Source organism: Choloepus didactylus, chromosome 1 (assembly GCF_015220235.1).
Source record: "Choloepus didactylus isolate mChoDid1 chromosome 1, mChoDid1.pri, whole genome shotgun sequence".
Classification (NCBI taxonomy): domain Eukaryota; kingdom Metazoa; phylum Chordata; class Mammalia; order Pilosa; family Megalonychidae; genus Choloepus; species Choloepus didactylus.
Window position 1 is genome coordinate 219,275,189 of NC_051307.1, and position 15,726 is coordinate 219,290,914.

Genomic DNA, 15,726 nt, shown 5'->3' on the forward strand with positions numbered 1-15,726 from the left:
GAGGGAATGGCACATCTGACAGTCATGAAGTATAAACTCAATGAGGACCAGTGGGGTTGAAGAGCAGAGAGGAGGAGGAAAAAGAATAAGAGAAAGAGCTTGGAGACGCACTTTAAGGACTTGAAACTCAGTCCAAGCAGGGGGAAAGCCACTGAATAGGATTCAAGGGGCTGGCTGGTGACAACATAATAATGTTCACATTTTAAAAGACTGTTCTGGCTGCAATGTAATAATGAAAGTGGGCAAGAGTCCAGGTAGGAGGTGAGTGTGACCTGGACTAGGATGGTAATTGTGGTGAGGAAATGAGTGAATAGAATCTAGAGATACATAGGAGGTAAAGTGAACTCTGTTTTTAGGTTCGAAAGGGGTGCAAAGAAAATTGACAGATCAAGGAGTCTCTTAGTATGTATGATTTATAATCCTTAACTCAGTGAATACTTGAAGAGGATTGGACTCTTTTTGTTGGGGGTGGGGGATAGGGGGATAGGGGGGCATTAGTTTGCTTCCAATCAGACTGAGTTTGAAGTGCCTTGAGACAACTAGTTGGCATTATCAACCAGGCAGATTAAAATATTGGTCTGGAGCTCAAAGGTGAGGTGAAAGACTTCTAATCAATCTAGACACGGGCAATGACAAAAGGAGCTATGAACTGAAGATCAAAGACCCAAACTATTTCCTTACTTTTTTGAGACAGGATATAGAAAATATAAAATCTTTATAATATTTAAGTATGGTGGTTTTATTAAATTACATGTGCATATGACCTACAGCAAACAGACAGAAATACAAGAACAATATTGTGGCTGATAATGCTCTTCTGCTTTGGGTCATGACATAAAAAAAAAACAAACACAAGACAGCTTCATATTAACTGGCAAAAGGAAATGCAGGCATACAAACTGATTACATATTTACCTTGTTTGTATATAGAGACACATACATATAATTTCAACTAGAACTAGAATATATAAATTGTAATATTGAAGTTATATTTACTAAACAAACTGCATTTGGTGTGAATATATACTTGCTCCAAAGTAATATTAACGCAAATGACAATTCTAAGAATTAAAAATTACTACATTTGGTAACAAAGGCATTCAATAATTCTATTCAAATATTTTCACTCCATTAACAGTTTTTCTCAATGAAAGCTATTGTTGTCTTCTATCACCTATAAAATTATATTAATGGGCATTTTCAAACATTCCCAGTAAAATTACAATGGTTAATTGACACTGAAGGCCCTATGGTAATGAGTGCCTAAACTGTCTTAAAATTCACCAGGCATTAAATAAACATTAAATTTTGTTCTGTGAAGCTTTAAGAAGTTTTTTGAGGAGACAGCCCACAAGGAGCCGTGCCTGACGGCCACATCGAGGCTGCTCTCCCACGAGGCGCCGTGCCCCGTGTGGGAACCAGTAACACAGAATGTTCATCTAGCTGTAGTAAAGGGCTTGCTTTCACAACTGCCGTGTGGTTCGAGTCGTGATTCATGACCAGATTCTAAAGTCCATAAAGTGAGATTCCAGGGAAAGAATGCACCGAGATCGAGGATATCAGTGCCAATTAAAAGGAAGGATATATCACACAGAAATGAAGAGAAGCCCCCAGCTGGAGACCGAAAGCCTGTATCTATAAAAATGGTGGAAATGCCCAAACTTGCTGCAGTGTGTGGACATTATGATTATTATTATGCTCGACTTGACTTGTTGAGGAAGCGGGCCCATGAGTCACATTATCATTGCGCTCCTCAAAAAAACACCGGAGTTGAGGAGAATTGTAATGATGAAGAAAGCCACAGTCCACCACTACCCCAATGGGCTGCTGAGTACCTTCAGAGGAGATTTGAAGCTCAACAATATAAACTGAAAGTGGAAAAGCAATTGGGTCTTCGTCCATCTTCTGTTGAGCCAAATTGTAACCAAGGACAAGAGCTGAGAAATAAGGGAAAAGAACCTAAACTTCAGGAGCTTCAGATTCGGAGAAACTTAATGAAGGAACAGGAATATTGGAGGCAGTTAGAGGAAATTCGCCAGCAGTACCACGATGACATGAAGGAAATTAGGAAGAAGATGGGGAGAGAACTGGAGGAGGACTCAAAGATAGGTCACAAAACCTATTTGGTGAAGAAGAGTGTCCTGCCCATCCACCGAGATGCACCTGAGGAAGAGCCACCTGTGCAGGATATTGAAAGAAATTTGAAAGAAATTAGGCTTCAGAACCTGAAGGAAAGTAAAATTCCAGAACAGAAATATAAAGCTAAGAGAGGGGTAAAGTTTGAAATTAATTTAGACAAATGTATTTTCGATGAAAACACCCCTCAAGAGGAACAGGTGCTAAATGAAACTTTGACCTTTGAGGACAGCACGAAGTTTCAGGAACACAGATTTGTGAAGGAGCACGAAGACTACACCGACAGAGCATTTGAGAAGCTCTCTTGCCTGGAAGCAGAGCCATTAACCCAGGAGGCTGCTGCTACAGGAAATAGGAGGCAGTGGGAGGCCAGGGCTCCCCAGACCCTGCTGCGAAAGATGGCGGCAGCTGAACTCACCTCCACCTGCTCTACAGTGCCCGATGATGGCCAAGCTATTGTGATTGAAAGCGTCCCAGAAAGTAGGAAACGGTGGCAGCAGGAAGCACCAGGGACCCTATTGAGGTGCTTGGCAGCAGCACAGCTCACAGGAAGCTCATTCTCTGCAAATGAAGGAGAATTAGTGGGAACATTGAAACAATGGCCTCCTAAAGAAGACAATGAGGGGAAGGTGGAAGGGGTTTCTGATATTGATATGGAAGAGGAGCAACTAGAACCTAGATCAGATGATGATGACACAAATTTTGAAGAATCTGGAGATGAGTTGAGAGATGAAGTAATAGAATCCCTAGAAAAACTCACTACATCCAGTGATGAAGAAAAAAGAGAAGAGGTTTCATGTTCCTCTAAGGATGCTGATAAGTCGGGAGAAGGAGAAGGGACAAGCACTCAGAAATCTGATGACTTAAATGATGATTTGGGGAACAACTCTGTTCCATCTAATGACAAAATTTGTGATGTTGAAGAAGACCAAGGAGCATCAACAATCAGTCAAAATATACAAGTGTGACTATTGTATTTTTTCTTAAATAATACAATAAGTTAGTGTCTTTTAACTATACTGTAAGTTTTGGTTATAATTCATGGAAGAACACTCTTGTATGATAAGTATTCATTTTATTGCAAGGGTTTTCCAGTAATCTCAAGGACTTCTTAAATTTTCTTTCAATTTATAGTACTGAGCCCAGATATTAATATATATTTTAATGAAACAATATTTTTATAGTCCATAGTTGACATTACAATACAAATTAATATTTTTACTCTAAAATTTCTTTTAGGGAATCTTTCAGGTAATATATGTTGTAGACAGATAATATAATGATAATAATGTCCCAATCTCTGGAACATGGAAATATTTATGTTATACAGCAAAGGGGAATTAAAGATACAAATGGAATTGAAGTTGCCAACCAGCTAGATTACCCAGATGGGCCTGATGTAATCACAAGAGTCCTTAGTGGAAGAGGTTGGTAGAAAAGAGAGAACTAGCAAGAGAGCAGCAAGAGAAGGACTTGGCCTGATGTTGCTGGCTTTGCAGGTGGAGGAAGGGGACACAAGCCAAGGAACGCAGGCGGCTCCTAGAAGGCGAGGAATCAGATTTTCCCACAGACCCTCTGGAAAGGGACACAGCCCTGCCAGCACCTTGGTTTTAGCCTACTGAGGTCCATTTCAGACTTCTGACCTCCAGAACTGTAAGATAATAAACTTGCTTTATTTTGATCCACTAAGTGTGTGACAGTTTGTAATGACAGCAATTCCACTGAGTGTGTTAATTTGTTATGACAGCAATAGAAAATTATACAATTTCATAAACCTGTGATTTTGAAATTTTAAGTTATATTGAAAATAGTTTTGTTGAAGCTGATGTTGAGACAAGAATAAGGCAATTGAGCAAGGAGAGGAATCAGGCATGCCATGTTCGTTATACACTAAATAAACATTTTATCGTGTTTATCGAATTATTTTCTATATATTTTCTGTAAGTTCTTAGTTTCATCTGGTCTTTGTGTCTTTGGTGGTCTTTTTTATATATATAGTAGTTAGCTCTGTGCCAGAAATGTTTCTTGTATGAATAAATGAATGCTCACCCAAAAAAAAAAAAAAAAAAAAAAAAAAAAAAAAAAAGAAGTTTTTTGAATGTATTTTAGCATGTTCTGATCATTTAAAAAATTGGTCACCTAAGTATTACATATGAAATAGAATATTTCAATAATCAGGTCAGTCTATTATCCCCTAAGTATGCAAAATAATCAAGTTGACCATACCTATTCCACCCTTCTTCAGGAATAGGTCCGATCAATCAAAATAAAATGAGCTTCTCAGTCATGCCTCCTAACTCAGCAGGATTTGTATTTCCACTTGAAGTCACTCAGATAAATATGAACAAGCAATTCTATGTTCATTTAATATAATCTGCAAACCATGTATAATGGAAGGATCTTGGAGTACAAAGTTTCAATAATATTATACTTTAAAGTATTATGTTAAATTACACTTTCAAATATATTATATTATACTTTAAAATAAAATAGTGACTTGTTATTTTCAAACAAATATCAAACTTATATATACAACAATTCTGCTCCATAGGACAAATTAATAGCTTTATCTTGCCATAAAATATGTATTCAATAATTATACTACTAATTCAAATGCCAGAATTGAATAATGAGCAGCAAAGCAAACCATTTCTTTTTTAATTCGTCCATGTCAAAAAGTAATTTCTGTAGAATTTGGAGTAGACTTCAGTGTGTTGAGAAGAAACACACTTGTTCTGTCTTCAGTTTTTTCATTTGGGAGAAATAATTAGAAATCCCAAAGCCTTGAAATAAACCTTTGCAACAGTGACTCTTACAGCCAATTAATTCTTTTCTGAAATTAACTAGGCAAGCAGGGCTGTGGGCAGCACCTCAACCTCTTTCTTGGAACAATACACTTTTCAGGTATTTAGCATGCATTCTAAGTTTACAGTCATTCCCAAACAAGTAAAGATCTGCTTTCCCTACACGCACACTGGGGAAATAATAGTTACAAAACATGTAGAGTTCCAGAAATGCTCCTGATTTTTTTCTTAAAACTTTCATAACATAGGGTTAGGGTATAGTAGGTGTACGTGACCAGAGCATCTTTGGTTTCTATATTCTTAGGCACTTTCTAAAGTCATCTTCAAATTCCAAATTCCTGAAGGCCGAGGTTGTGTCTTCATTTGTACAGTTTTTGACTGTGCTAAAGGTTATGTTTCTAATAGAGATACATTTACGCTTATATGCATCTGCCTTTATGTATAAACAAACTGTTCTTTTAAGACAATTCTACTGACTTTCCTTTTTTTTCTTTCACTTTTTTTTAATTAAATTCAGTTTTATTGAAATACATTCACACACTATACAATCATCCATGATATACAATCCACTGTCCACAGTATGATAACATAGTTATGCGTTCACCACCACAATCTATCTCTGAACATTTTCCTTACATCAGAAAGAACCAGAACAAGAATAAAAAATAAAAGTGAAAAAAGAACACCCAAATCATCCCCCCATCCTACCCCATTTGTCCTTTAGTTTTTATCCCCATTCCTCCACTCATCCATACCTGACTTTCCTCTTGCTTTTGTAAGCCACACTGTATTTATTAGAAATTGGATTGCATTAAAAAAAAATCAGTGCTAAAACCTGGTTAACCTTGACACAAATGTCTTAAAACATGCACATGTGAACAGGCCCCAATTTATTAAACCCAGGACACGCCTAGTCCCTTACCATCATCTTCACACTCTTCCAGAGGTTTCTGCTGCTTGTTCAGGCACCGAGGGTCTAACCAAGATGTTGTTTTAGTGTTATGGCTGCAAACCAGGAAAAAAAAAAAAAAAAGAAATTTGTTTGAAAAGGAAAAAGTTTAATGACAGAAGGATTACATACTGATCCACATTTGTTCAACCAAAGCAAACACACTTTCCAACAGTAAACCCAAAGCAGAAGATAGCTTGAGTTCAGAATAATAAAACGACTTGGGGAGGACCTTAGGTATGCTTTTTAACTACCTAAGATATAGTCATTTAATTAACAAAAGTACCAATACCAGTTTTGTTTTTGTACAATGAATTCCAGATGATAACCTTGCCCATACTGTGGAAAATAAGGGTCTTCACATTTGCCAGAGACTGAACTCTAATTTATTTTAAATTTGTCTATGACTTAAATCCTGGATGCTGGAATTCACAAAGAAGGCAGCTATTTCACTCACTATATACGTAAGAATTCACATGACTGGGCTGTCCCTAGATTTTGGTTTTTGCAAATAAATCTGCTGTAAACATTTATGTACAGCTTCTTCTGTGATCACAAGGGTTCATTTCTCTGGGATAAATGACCAAATGTGAAAATGCTAGATCATATGGTAGTTGCATGTTTAGTTCTTCAGGAAACTGTCAAATTGTTTGCGACAGTGGGTGGCCTATTTTACATTCTCACCAGCAATGTATGAATGATCCAGTTTGTTCACACCCTCACCATCAGTTGGTGTTCTAACAACTTTTTATTTAAGACATTCTGATATCTACATAGTGAGTTCTCTGATGTGGATTAAATTTGCACTTCCCTAAAGGCTAATGATGTTGAGCAAATTTTGATGTGCTTATTTGCCATCTGTATAATCTCTTCAGTAAAATGTCTATTCATGTCTTTGGCTCATTTTCTACTTGGATGGTTTAGGTTTTTCCTGCTGAGTTTTGAGATTTCTTTATATACTGTACATACAGGTCCTTTGTCAGACATATGGTTTGCAAATATTTTCTCCCACCTGTAGCTTGTCTTTTCAATCTCTTACCAGGGTCCTTCCAGAGCAAAAGTTTTACCATATTATGTCAATGAATTTATCAATTTTCCCTTTTATCGATCATGTTTTAGATGTTAAGTCTAAGAACTCTTTGCCTAGCTCCAGATCCCCCAAATTTTCTTTTATTCTAAAGATTTTATAGCTCCATGTTTTACATTTAACTCCATAGCCCATTTTGCGTTATTTTTTATGAAAGATGAGAGGTTTGTTATGGTTCATTTTCTTTTTGCCTCTGGCTCTGACATTATTTATTAAAAAGGCTTTCCTCCTCCATTGAATTGCTTCTGCACCTTTGTCAAAAATCAGATGGCACATTTGTGCTTTTATTTCTAGGTTCTCTATTCTTTTCTGTTGATCTATGTGTCTATTCTTGCACCAGTATCACAATCTCGATTACTGTGACTATATAATAAATCTTAATATCAGGTAGACTTATTACTCCAAATGTAATCTTTTTCAAAATTGTTTTAGCTATACTAGTTCCTTTGCTTCCTATATAAATTTTACAGGAATTTACAGGAATTCCTATATAAATTTTATAGGAATTTACAGGCAAATTTATAGAAATTTGCCTATACCTACAAAAAACAAAAACAAAAACAAAAACTCTCTGAGATTTTCACAGGAATTGTGAAAATCTCACAATTGCTTCCTATATAAATTTTATAGGAATTTACAGGAATTCTTATATAAAATTTATAGGAATTTACAGGCAAATTTATAGTAATTTGCCTGCATCTACAAAAAACAAAAACAACAACTCACTGAGATTTTCACAGGAATTGCATTAAGCTGCTTATCAATTTGGGAAGAATCAGCATCCTTACCATGTTGAATCTTCCAATGGTATGTTGCTTCACTTATTTATATCTTCTTTAAATTTGTAATTTTCATCACAATCCTGTACTTGATTTTTTAGACTTAGGCTTAAGTATTTCTTTTTCTTTATTAACTGTAAATTGTATTTTATTTTTAATTTCAGTGTCCATATGTTTATTGCTAGTATATAGATAAATAGTTGATATTTTAAGTTTATCTTTTATCCTGCAACTTTGCTGAACTCACTTATTAGTTCTAAGAGTTTTGGGTTTTTTGTGTGTAGATTCCTTGGGATTTTCTAATAGATAATCATGTAATCCATAAATAGGGATAGTTTTACTTTTTCCTTTCTAATCTGCATAGCTTTTATTTCCTTTTCTGGCTGTATTAGCCTGGCTAGAACTTCTAGCACTGAACTGTTAAGTAAGAGTCGTGAGAGTAGCCATCCTTACATTGTTCCCAGTCTATGAGGGGAAAACAATCAGTTTTTCATCATTAAGTACCTGTATAATGTTAATGGCAGGGTTTTTAAAGATACTCTTTATCAAGTGGAGGAAATTTCCCTCTATTCTGATTTTTCTGACATTTTAATCATAAATTAGTGCTGCATTTTGTCAAATTTTTTTTTTTGTTCTTTTTGCATGAAACTGATATATATGATTGTAAGACTTCTCTTCTGTAGCCTGTTAGTATGGTGGACTACACTGATTGATTTTTTTGGATACTGAACCAGACTTATATCTCTGGAATAAACCCCACTTGGCCATGGTGGGGAATTCCTTTTTTTATATTGCTGAATTCTCTTTGCTGGTATTTTGTTAAGGATTTTTACAACTATATTTATGAGAGATATTGGCTTATAGTTTTTGTTTTTGAATGGCCTTTGCCTGGTTTTGGTGTTAGGATAATACCAGATTTATAAAATGAATTGGGAAATGTTCCTTCCTCTTCTATTTTCTAGAAGAGATTATGTAGAAAAGCAGTTGGCAGAATTCTCCAGTAAAACCATCTGGATCCAGGGATTTCTTTTCCAGGAGGTTTTTGAGTTACAAATTCAATTTTCTTAATGATGTTAGGGCCATTTAAATTATCTATTTCATATGTGGTGGTTTGTGCTTCTTGAAGAATTGGTCCATTTCATCTAAGTTGCAAAATTTATGTGTGTAGAGTTGTTTGTAGCATTCTCTTATTATCCTTTTGATGTCTTCAGTAGCTGTAGTGAAGTCCTGGTTTAATTCCTGCCTTTAGCAATTTGTATCCGTTTTTAGTTTGTCAGCCTTGCTTGAGGTTTTTCAATTTTATTGATTATTTTGAAGAACGAGCTTTTTATTTTATTGCCTTTCTCCATTTTCTTTTCAATTTAACTGATTTTTGTTATTTTATTATTTCCTTCCTTCTGCTTTTTGTAGCTTAACATGTTCTTTTATAAGGGTCTTGAGTTAGGAGTTAAAATTATTGATTTGAGATTATTCCTCTTTTCTAAGGTATTTTCTGTGTGTGTGTGTGTGTGTGTGTGTCTGTGCTATAATTTTATCTCTCATCATGGCTTTGGCTGTGTCCCATATTATTTTGATATGCTGTATTTTTATTTTCATTCCGTTCAATGTATTTTTTCATTGCCCTTGAGACTTCCTCTTTACGCTATAGGTTATTTAGAAGTATGTTGTTTAGTTAGTAAGTTTCGACAGTTTCTTACCTTATATGATATTGTTATAGTCACTCAATTTCTTTTGACTAACGCTGGCAAGATATATTTTTTCCATTCTCTTACTTTCAACTTACCTATGTTGTTATATTTGAAGTTTTTGTAGACACAATATAATACAGTCATGTTTTTCAATTCTCTATCTTTTAACTGCTATATTTAGATCATTTAATGTAATTTAATGATGACATGTTAGAGCTTAAGTTTTCTGATTTTCTTGTTTTCTGTTTGTTCTGTCTGTTTTTGCCCTCTGGCTTCTTTTTCCTGCCACTGTGGGTTTCCTGAACATTTTTTTTACAATTGTATTTTGATTTTTCTTTTGTTCTTTTGAGTGTATTTCTATGTATAGCTTTTTGGGTAGCTGTTTTAGGTATTATATTAAATTCATATAAATAACTTATCACAATCTACTGGTGTCATCATTTTACCAGTTTGAGTGAAGTAAAGAACAATTATCTCCTTTTACACTCATCATCCCCCATTTATAATATAAATGTCTTAAATATCTTCTCTACATGCATTTAGAAACACTTAAGCTTTCTGATTTTTGCTTTAACTATTAAGCCTAATTTAGAAAACTCAAGAGAATTAAAATGTATTTTATTTACCCATATTTTTACTGTTTTCATTTTTCTTTCTTCCTTCCTGATAGTCCAGGATTTCTTCTTTTATAATTTTCTTTTGGTTTACAGAACATCCCTTAGTCATTCTTGTAGGATAGGGATACTGATGACAAATTCTCTTGGTTTTCTTTCATCTGAGGCTGTCTTGACTTCTTCATTCCCAAAGGATATTAACGTTGAATACAGAATCTTGGGTTGATACTTTACTTGCAGCACCTGGGAAATGCTGTGCCTCTTCCTTTTGGCTTCTATGGTTTTTGATGAGAAACCTACTGTCTTTTGAATTATTTCCCAAGGCATCATTTTGGCTCCCCACTAGGCCTCTGTTGGTATCACAGGGGTGCTGCTCCCCACGGTCTCCACTGACCCCACTGGTGGGGGTGGATGTCCTATTCTCCAGCAGTCGTCCTCTGACACCACCCCAATGTGGAGGTGCAGGGGTGCTTCCTTACAGACAGTTTGGGGTGGAACCTCAGGAGAGGGTTGGGGTGGTGGGAGTTGCCTGTTAAAGCCTGATGGCAATGAAAGCCCAAGCTCCCTATGGGCCTTTTCTGATACCATCCCAGTAAGGGAAGGGGTGGAGTTAGCTATAGTGAGGAGAGGGTAAAGGTCTAGGCTCACCTCTTGACCTCTGCTGGCATGGAAAGGGGTCGATGGCCACTGTTTTTACTGTGCTGCTTAGTGGAAGTAGAGTGATTATTGTCTAAACCTTTTCTATCTTCTTGGCTTCTTCTCACCTAGTCTTGTAGTTAGAGAGAGCAGATTTTTGTTAGGGCTTTTTCTTTTCTTCCCCATCCGTGCCTGTTGTTTCCGGGTTGCTGGCTTCTTCACAGCCAAGTCTGGGACATATGAGGTAAAAAGAAAACTCAGCAAATTCAGCAAAAGGTCATTCCTTTGATCCCAAGGTCCCTAGCCAGTTTGCTTTCTTCTCTCCTCCTTTCAGGATCTTCTTATGCTTGTGTTTTGGTTTGCTAAAGCTGCCATTATGCCAAATACCAGAAATGGACTGGCTTTTATAAAGGGGATTTATTGGGTTACAAATTCACAGTTCTAAGGCCATAAACATGTCCTAACTAAGGCATCAGCAGAGGATACCTTCACCATAGAAGGGTCAATGGCATCTGGAACACCTGTCAGCTGGGAAGGCACATGGTTGGCATCTGCTGGTCCTTTGCTCTTGGGTTGTATTTCAAAATGGCTTTCTCCAAAATGTCTCTGGGCTCTGTCTCTCTTAGCTTCTCTCAGCTCTCTGCCTGGTTCTCCTGGGGTGTTTTTCTCTAAGCATCAAGGTGTCCTCTCTTAGCTTCCCTGGGGCAAACTCTGGGCTTCAGCTCTTAGCTTAGCATCTCCAAACATCCTTCTGTCTGCATCTCCAAGAGTCATTGTCTTTGTAGGCTCTTGGGCTCTCTTAAGTACTCCAGACCTACCCTGAATGGGTGGGGTCCACACCTCCATGGAAATAATTTAATCAAAGGTCTGACCCACAGTTTGGTGGGTCAGATCTCCGTGGAAACACTCAATCAAAAGGTCCCTCCCAACAAGACTGGATTAAAAGATCATGGCTCTTCTGGTGTCCATAACAGCTTCAAACCAGCACAGCTTATTTTCTAGACAACATCTAGGTTTGTAATTTTACTTAGTGGGAGGAATAGAGAAAGGTATGTTTCCTCAAGATCCTTGGTAGTGGCAGTCCATGCTTGGTTTTTCAAATGACTTTTTATTTTTCTTCTTTTTTTAAAAAAAATATGTAACACTTCACAAATTTGCATGTCATCCTTGCGCAGGAACCATGCTAATCTTCTCTGTATAGTTCCAATTTTAGCATATGTGCCATTGAAGCAAGCACTCAAATGACTTTTTAAATGTTATTTTTCTTTTCCAGTTTTTCCTAGATTTTCCACAAATGGTAAAACTGAATTTTATATGTGTGTATGTGTGTGTGAGAGAGAAAGAGACAGAGCATGTGTGTGTGCATTGTATATACATATATACATACATATATATATATATAAAACAAATTATCATCCTGTAGATCTGGTCTGCTGAAACTTAATTTGCTATTCAATGTAAGATGTTCTGAGACAAAGTTTTTGGAATGAAGGGCATCTGAAAACTCATTAACCAGTATACATAATTTAGGCTAAAATATAAATGGGGTGTATCTAATCACTTAATGTCTATGGAATTGAATAGTTGCAGACCAAATCCCATAGCTGTCAAAATCAGCCACATTTTATATAATTTTCTTTCAAACATTATGCCAATGAAATATTTCCTCCCATCAGCCAAAAGCTAACTTAAGTTATGAAAGCTGGGCAAATCACTGCACCCTCCTGTAAACCAGTCATCATTTTGGGGCTTAGTGTTTCACTGACCATCAAAACATCCAACTTTATCTTTTCAAATTCATCAAGTCAGTCTTGAGCAAAATTACTGTTACATTCTTTTCCACATTCTGGAGTTTCAAACATTATTCTGTATCAGGAAGGGCTCTGTTACACCTTCCTTTTCTCGACTTGATTCTTTCTTATTAATTAACATAATTTCAAAGGCAATTTACGGTAAAAGGTAAGGACAACATCCTGAGCTTGTAAGTGACATCCATTTTTACAACAATAAACTCCTCTGCAATAAGCCAAAGATTATGAAGATGATAATGATAATGACAGTGATCACTAATTAGTACTAGCACAAGTGCTTTATATCCATTATCTAATCTGATTCTCATGACAATCTGACAAGATAGGTACCTTTCATAATATTCACGTCTGCATTTTATAGATAGGGAACATGAGAGGCAAAGAGTTAAACTCAAGTTCCTAAGGTCACACAACTACTAAGGAGTGGAAACAACATGACTCTAGAGGTGAGCTCTTAGCCATTATCTGTCTCCACTCACCATGAAAAGAAGACACCTTCCATTCCTGTCCTTAATAAACATTTGTCATCAACACGAAGACAGAAACATGGAGAAAAACAGGGAGGATCTAGTTCATTTATCCTATTCTTCCTAAGGTTCTTGAAGGTGTTTCAAGACCCAAGTCTTTTCTCTCTCTCTCCATGTCTTTAGGAAAATTATACTTTCTTATCTTCACTGTCTTTTCTACTAACAAAATATAAGCTCAGTGTAAAGAATTCAAATGCAACAGAAATGTAGAATGTAGTTAGAAAATAAATTTCTTGTTTAACTCAAACCCAACTAAATTCCTTACTGAACTCAAATCTACCTGTTAAGATACACATCTATATTTTTATATATATTTAACTATATCTACATATTCACAGAAACAAATGCACACATATAATACACATACCACATGTGTCTATATCCATATATTTTACAAAAATGATATAGTAAATGTATTCTTCTACAGTGCCCCGCCTTTTTTATTGTTCACTTAGTGCATCTTCAACTTCAATTTATGTCAGTATAACAGATTACCTATGATTTTAATTGGCCATTTTATTTTTCTATTTCAGTGGTACATAAAATAATGGTTAATCTAAATGATGAGATAACAGTATTAAAGAACAGAATTTTAAAAATTGAGTATTCTTGGTTAGAAAACTCACACATTATAGATTTTCCAGAATGGTTTCAATTATATATCTATACCATTTCAGTAAAGGTTATTCTTTAAATGTTTAATTATATGGCATTTAATTTTTGAAAGGCTTTTCACATTTATATATTCTCACACTTTAACCTGCACACCTTGCACCATTACAAAAAGTAAATTAAAATGGACCAAGACCTAAAGATAGATTGCAAAACTATAAAACTTCTAAAAAAAAAAAAAAAAAAAAAAAAAAGCAGAAAATCTTTATGACCTTGGGTTAGGTGGTTTTCTCAGCTACTACACCAAAGGTCTAAGTGATAAACTAGACTTCATCAAAATTAAGAACTTTTGCTCTTTGAAACACACAGTTAAAACAATGACAAGAAGAGCCAGACTTGGAGAAAATGCTTGCAAATCACAAATCTGATGAAGGAATAATCTGTGACCAGAATATACGAAGAACTGTTAAATGTCAACAATAAGAAACTGCGACTCAATTTAAAAAAAATAAAATAGCAAAGGATTTACTTATTTTTAATGACTCAATACATTCTCTACATATCATACCATAAATTATATATACCATAAGTTAATTGTCTAATCTTTTATAGAAATTATTAACTTTATCTTAAGCTCTTCAGAATCAACAATTAGGATGATGTGGCTAATTACCATTTTTGTGCAAATCTTGTTAAACCATGTAAGAGAATATCATCAGGATGCCATCAATCCTTTCAGATTTAATTGACATCAGTAGCCACTGGAGGGAGGGAGGGAAGGGGAAAGAGAAGGAAAGAATCATGTAGAAATAATATTATACTTTACTCTATAAAATAGACTTCTCCATTTTCGGTATAGGCCATCTCCCAGTTTTCAGGTAGAGGACCTAGATTATCCTCTGCAGAAAGAGGTAGGTACTGAGGGAACTTCTGAGAAGGGTCCGTGATGGGAGCAGCAGGGATGCTAGCACTTGCAGGCGGCAGTGTTGGCTCTTGGAGAGGGCGCTCGTCTTGGTCACCAGAATCGGCTATTTAATCATATAGGAGAGAGAAAGAGAGAGAAAAACTATTCATCAACCACACCCCAAAGCTGGGGAAGTACAGTCATGTGCCCATATTCTCAAAAGCCCTTATTATTTTCTAATTGCTGGCCACTGACTATGACTTTTGTTTTATTTACATGGATGTTCCTTTGACAGAAAGCATCACAAAGATCCACCAAATTTACTTTACCTGCAACGAAAGAGGAGAAAAACATAATGCATTGCTCAAAAACTCATGACTCAAACCCTAAAGTTTCAAACTCAGCAGGTCCTCAAAACACACATATGAATTGCACTCTCATTCCAAAGGCATCATTTTGTTTCATCATTCAGAAGACTTTCGGGGGTAAGAATAAAGTATATGCCAAAAACTCAGATAAAGTGGCGTCTTTGTCTAATTTTATATAAGTTATTTAAAACATTTTTGGCAGACACTGGCAAAGATCAAAGACTAACAAATCTGGAAAGTACACACAAGGTTAGATCAGAAGACAGCTACACCAGTGAGTCAGATTTGAGCCTCTTTTGGATAAGTGAATATCAAGACAGCCCCAGAACAGTGTCATGTGGGTGGACCAATATGACTTGAGTGTCAATGAGAAGGTCTTCAAGTTGCCTTCTTAGCAACTAGAAACTAGAAGTGACGTCATCAAAGTATCCACAAATGGCATTGCTGACATTCTGGTTGAGTTTTTATAGATGCCAATGATATTAAATGTCAGTCTCTATGGGGCTTTAAGACAATAATCTGGGATGTAGTTATTTTCTATCTCCCAGAGTAATTCCGTTGTAGATATTTCTGACTTATTCAAAGCAGACTGAAAAATAATAAAAGGCTGTTTTCAATTCTTTCTCTGATAAGTAGCTACAGACGAGAGACACATAAAACCAAAGGTAATCCAAAAGTTATTGGAGGATATGCAGAGCCTACTAAATAAACTTCACCAAAAACCCACCATCTTTGAAGAGGATACCTGTGGCCTTCTCTGCCCCATATCCATTCTCTCTTCTTCTGGTACCACCACTCAGATCTCCTTTGG

General features: G+C 35.9%; 2 protein-coding genes and 1 non-coding gene across 13 annotated transcripts in view; 1 reads left to right on the forward strand and 2 right to left on the reverse strand.

Moving 5' to 3' along the window:
• MAGI1 (membrane associated guanylate kinase, WW and PDZ domain containing 1) overlaps window positions 1-15,726 on the reverse strand; it is a 712,862-nt gene that overhangs the window by 89,951 nt on the left and 607,185 nt on the right. For all 11 annotated transcript variants that reach the window (XM_037799909.1, XM_037799906.1, XM_037799902.1 and 8 more), the window contains exons 5-6: window positions 14,470-14,671; window positions 5,863-5,945 (exon numbers count right to left, since the gene is read on the reverse strand). In XM_037799909.1, coding sequence (XP_037655837.1) covers window positions 5,863-5,945; window positions 14,470-14,671 — 285 coding nt within the window. The remainder of the gene's footprint in view (window positions 1-5,862; window positions 5,946-14,469; window positions 14,672-15,726) is intronic.
• Window positions 233-4,159, forward strand: LOC119510267 (serine/threonine-protein kinase Nek5-like). The gene is made up of 2 exons (XM_037804504.1): window positions 233-254; window positions 1,504-4,159. The coding sequence occupies exons 1-2, from the start codon at window positions 233-235 to the stop codon at window positions 3,102-3,104; spliced, it is 1,623 nt and encodes a 540-aa protein (XP_037660432.1). The 3' UTR covers window positions 3,105-4,159.
• LOC119510844 lies at window positions 11,824-11,930 on the reverse strand. Its single transcript, XR_005212045.1, has one exon. It is a non-coding gene; the product is annotated as a U6 spliceosomal RNA (small nuclear RNA).

Bases quoted from the DNA above. Each gene is read 5' to 3' on its own strand.
- LOC119510267 (XM_037804504.1), top strand. From the start codon at position 233: ATGAAAGTGGGCAAGAGTCCAG. The intron at 255-1,503 runs GTAGGAGGTGAG...ATTCATGACCAG, and splicing joins GAAAGTGGGCAAGAGTCCAG to ATTCTAAAGTCCATAAAGTG.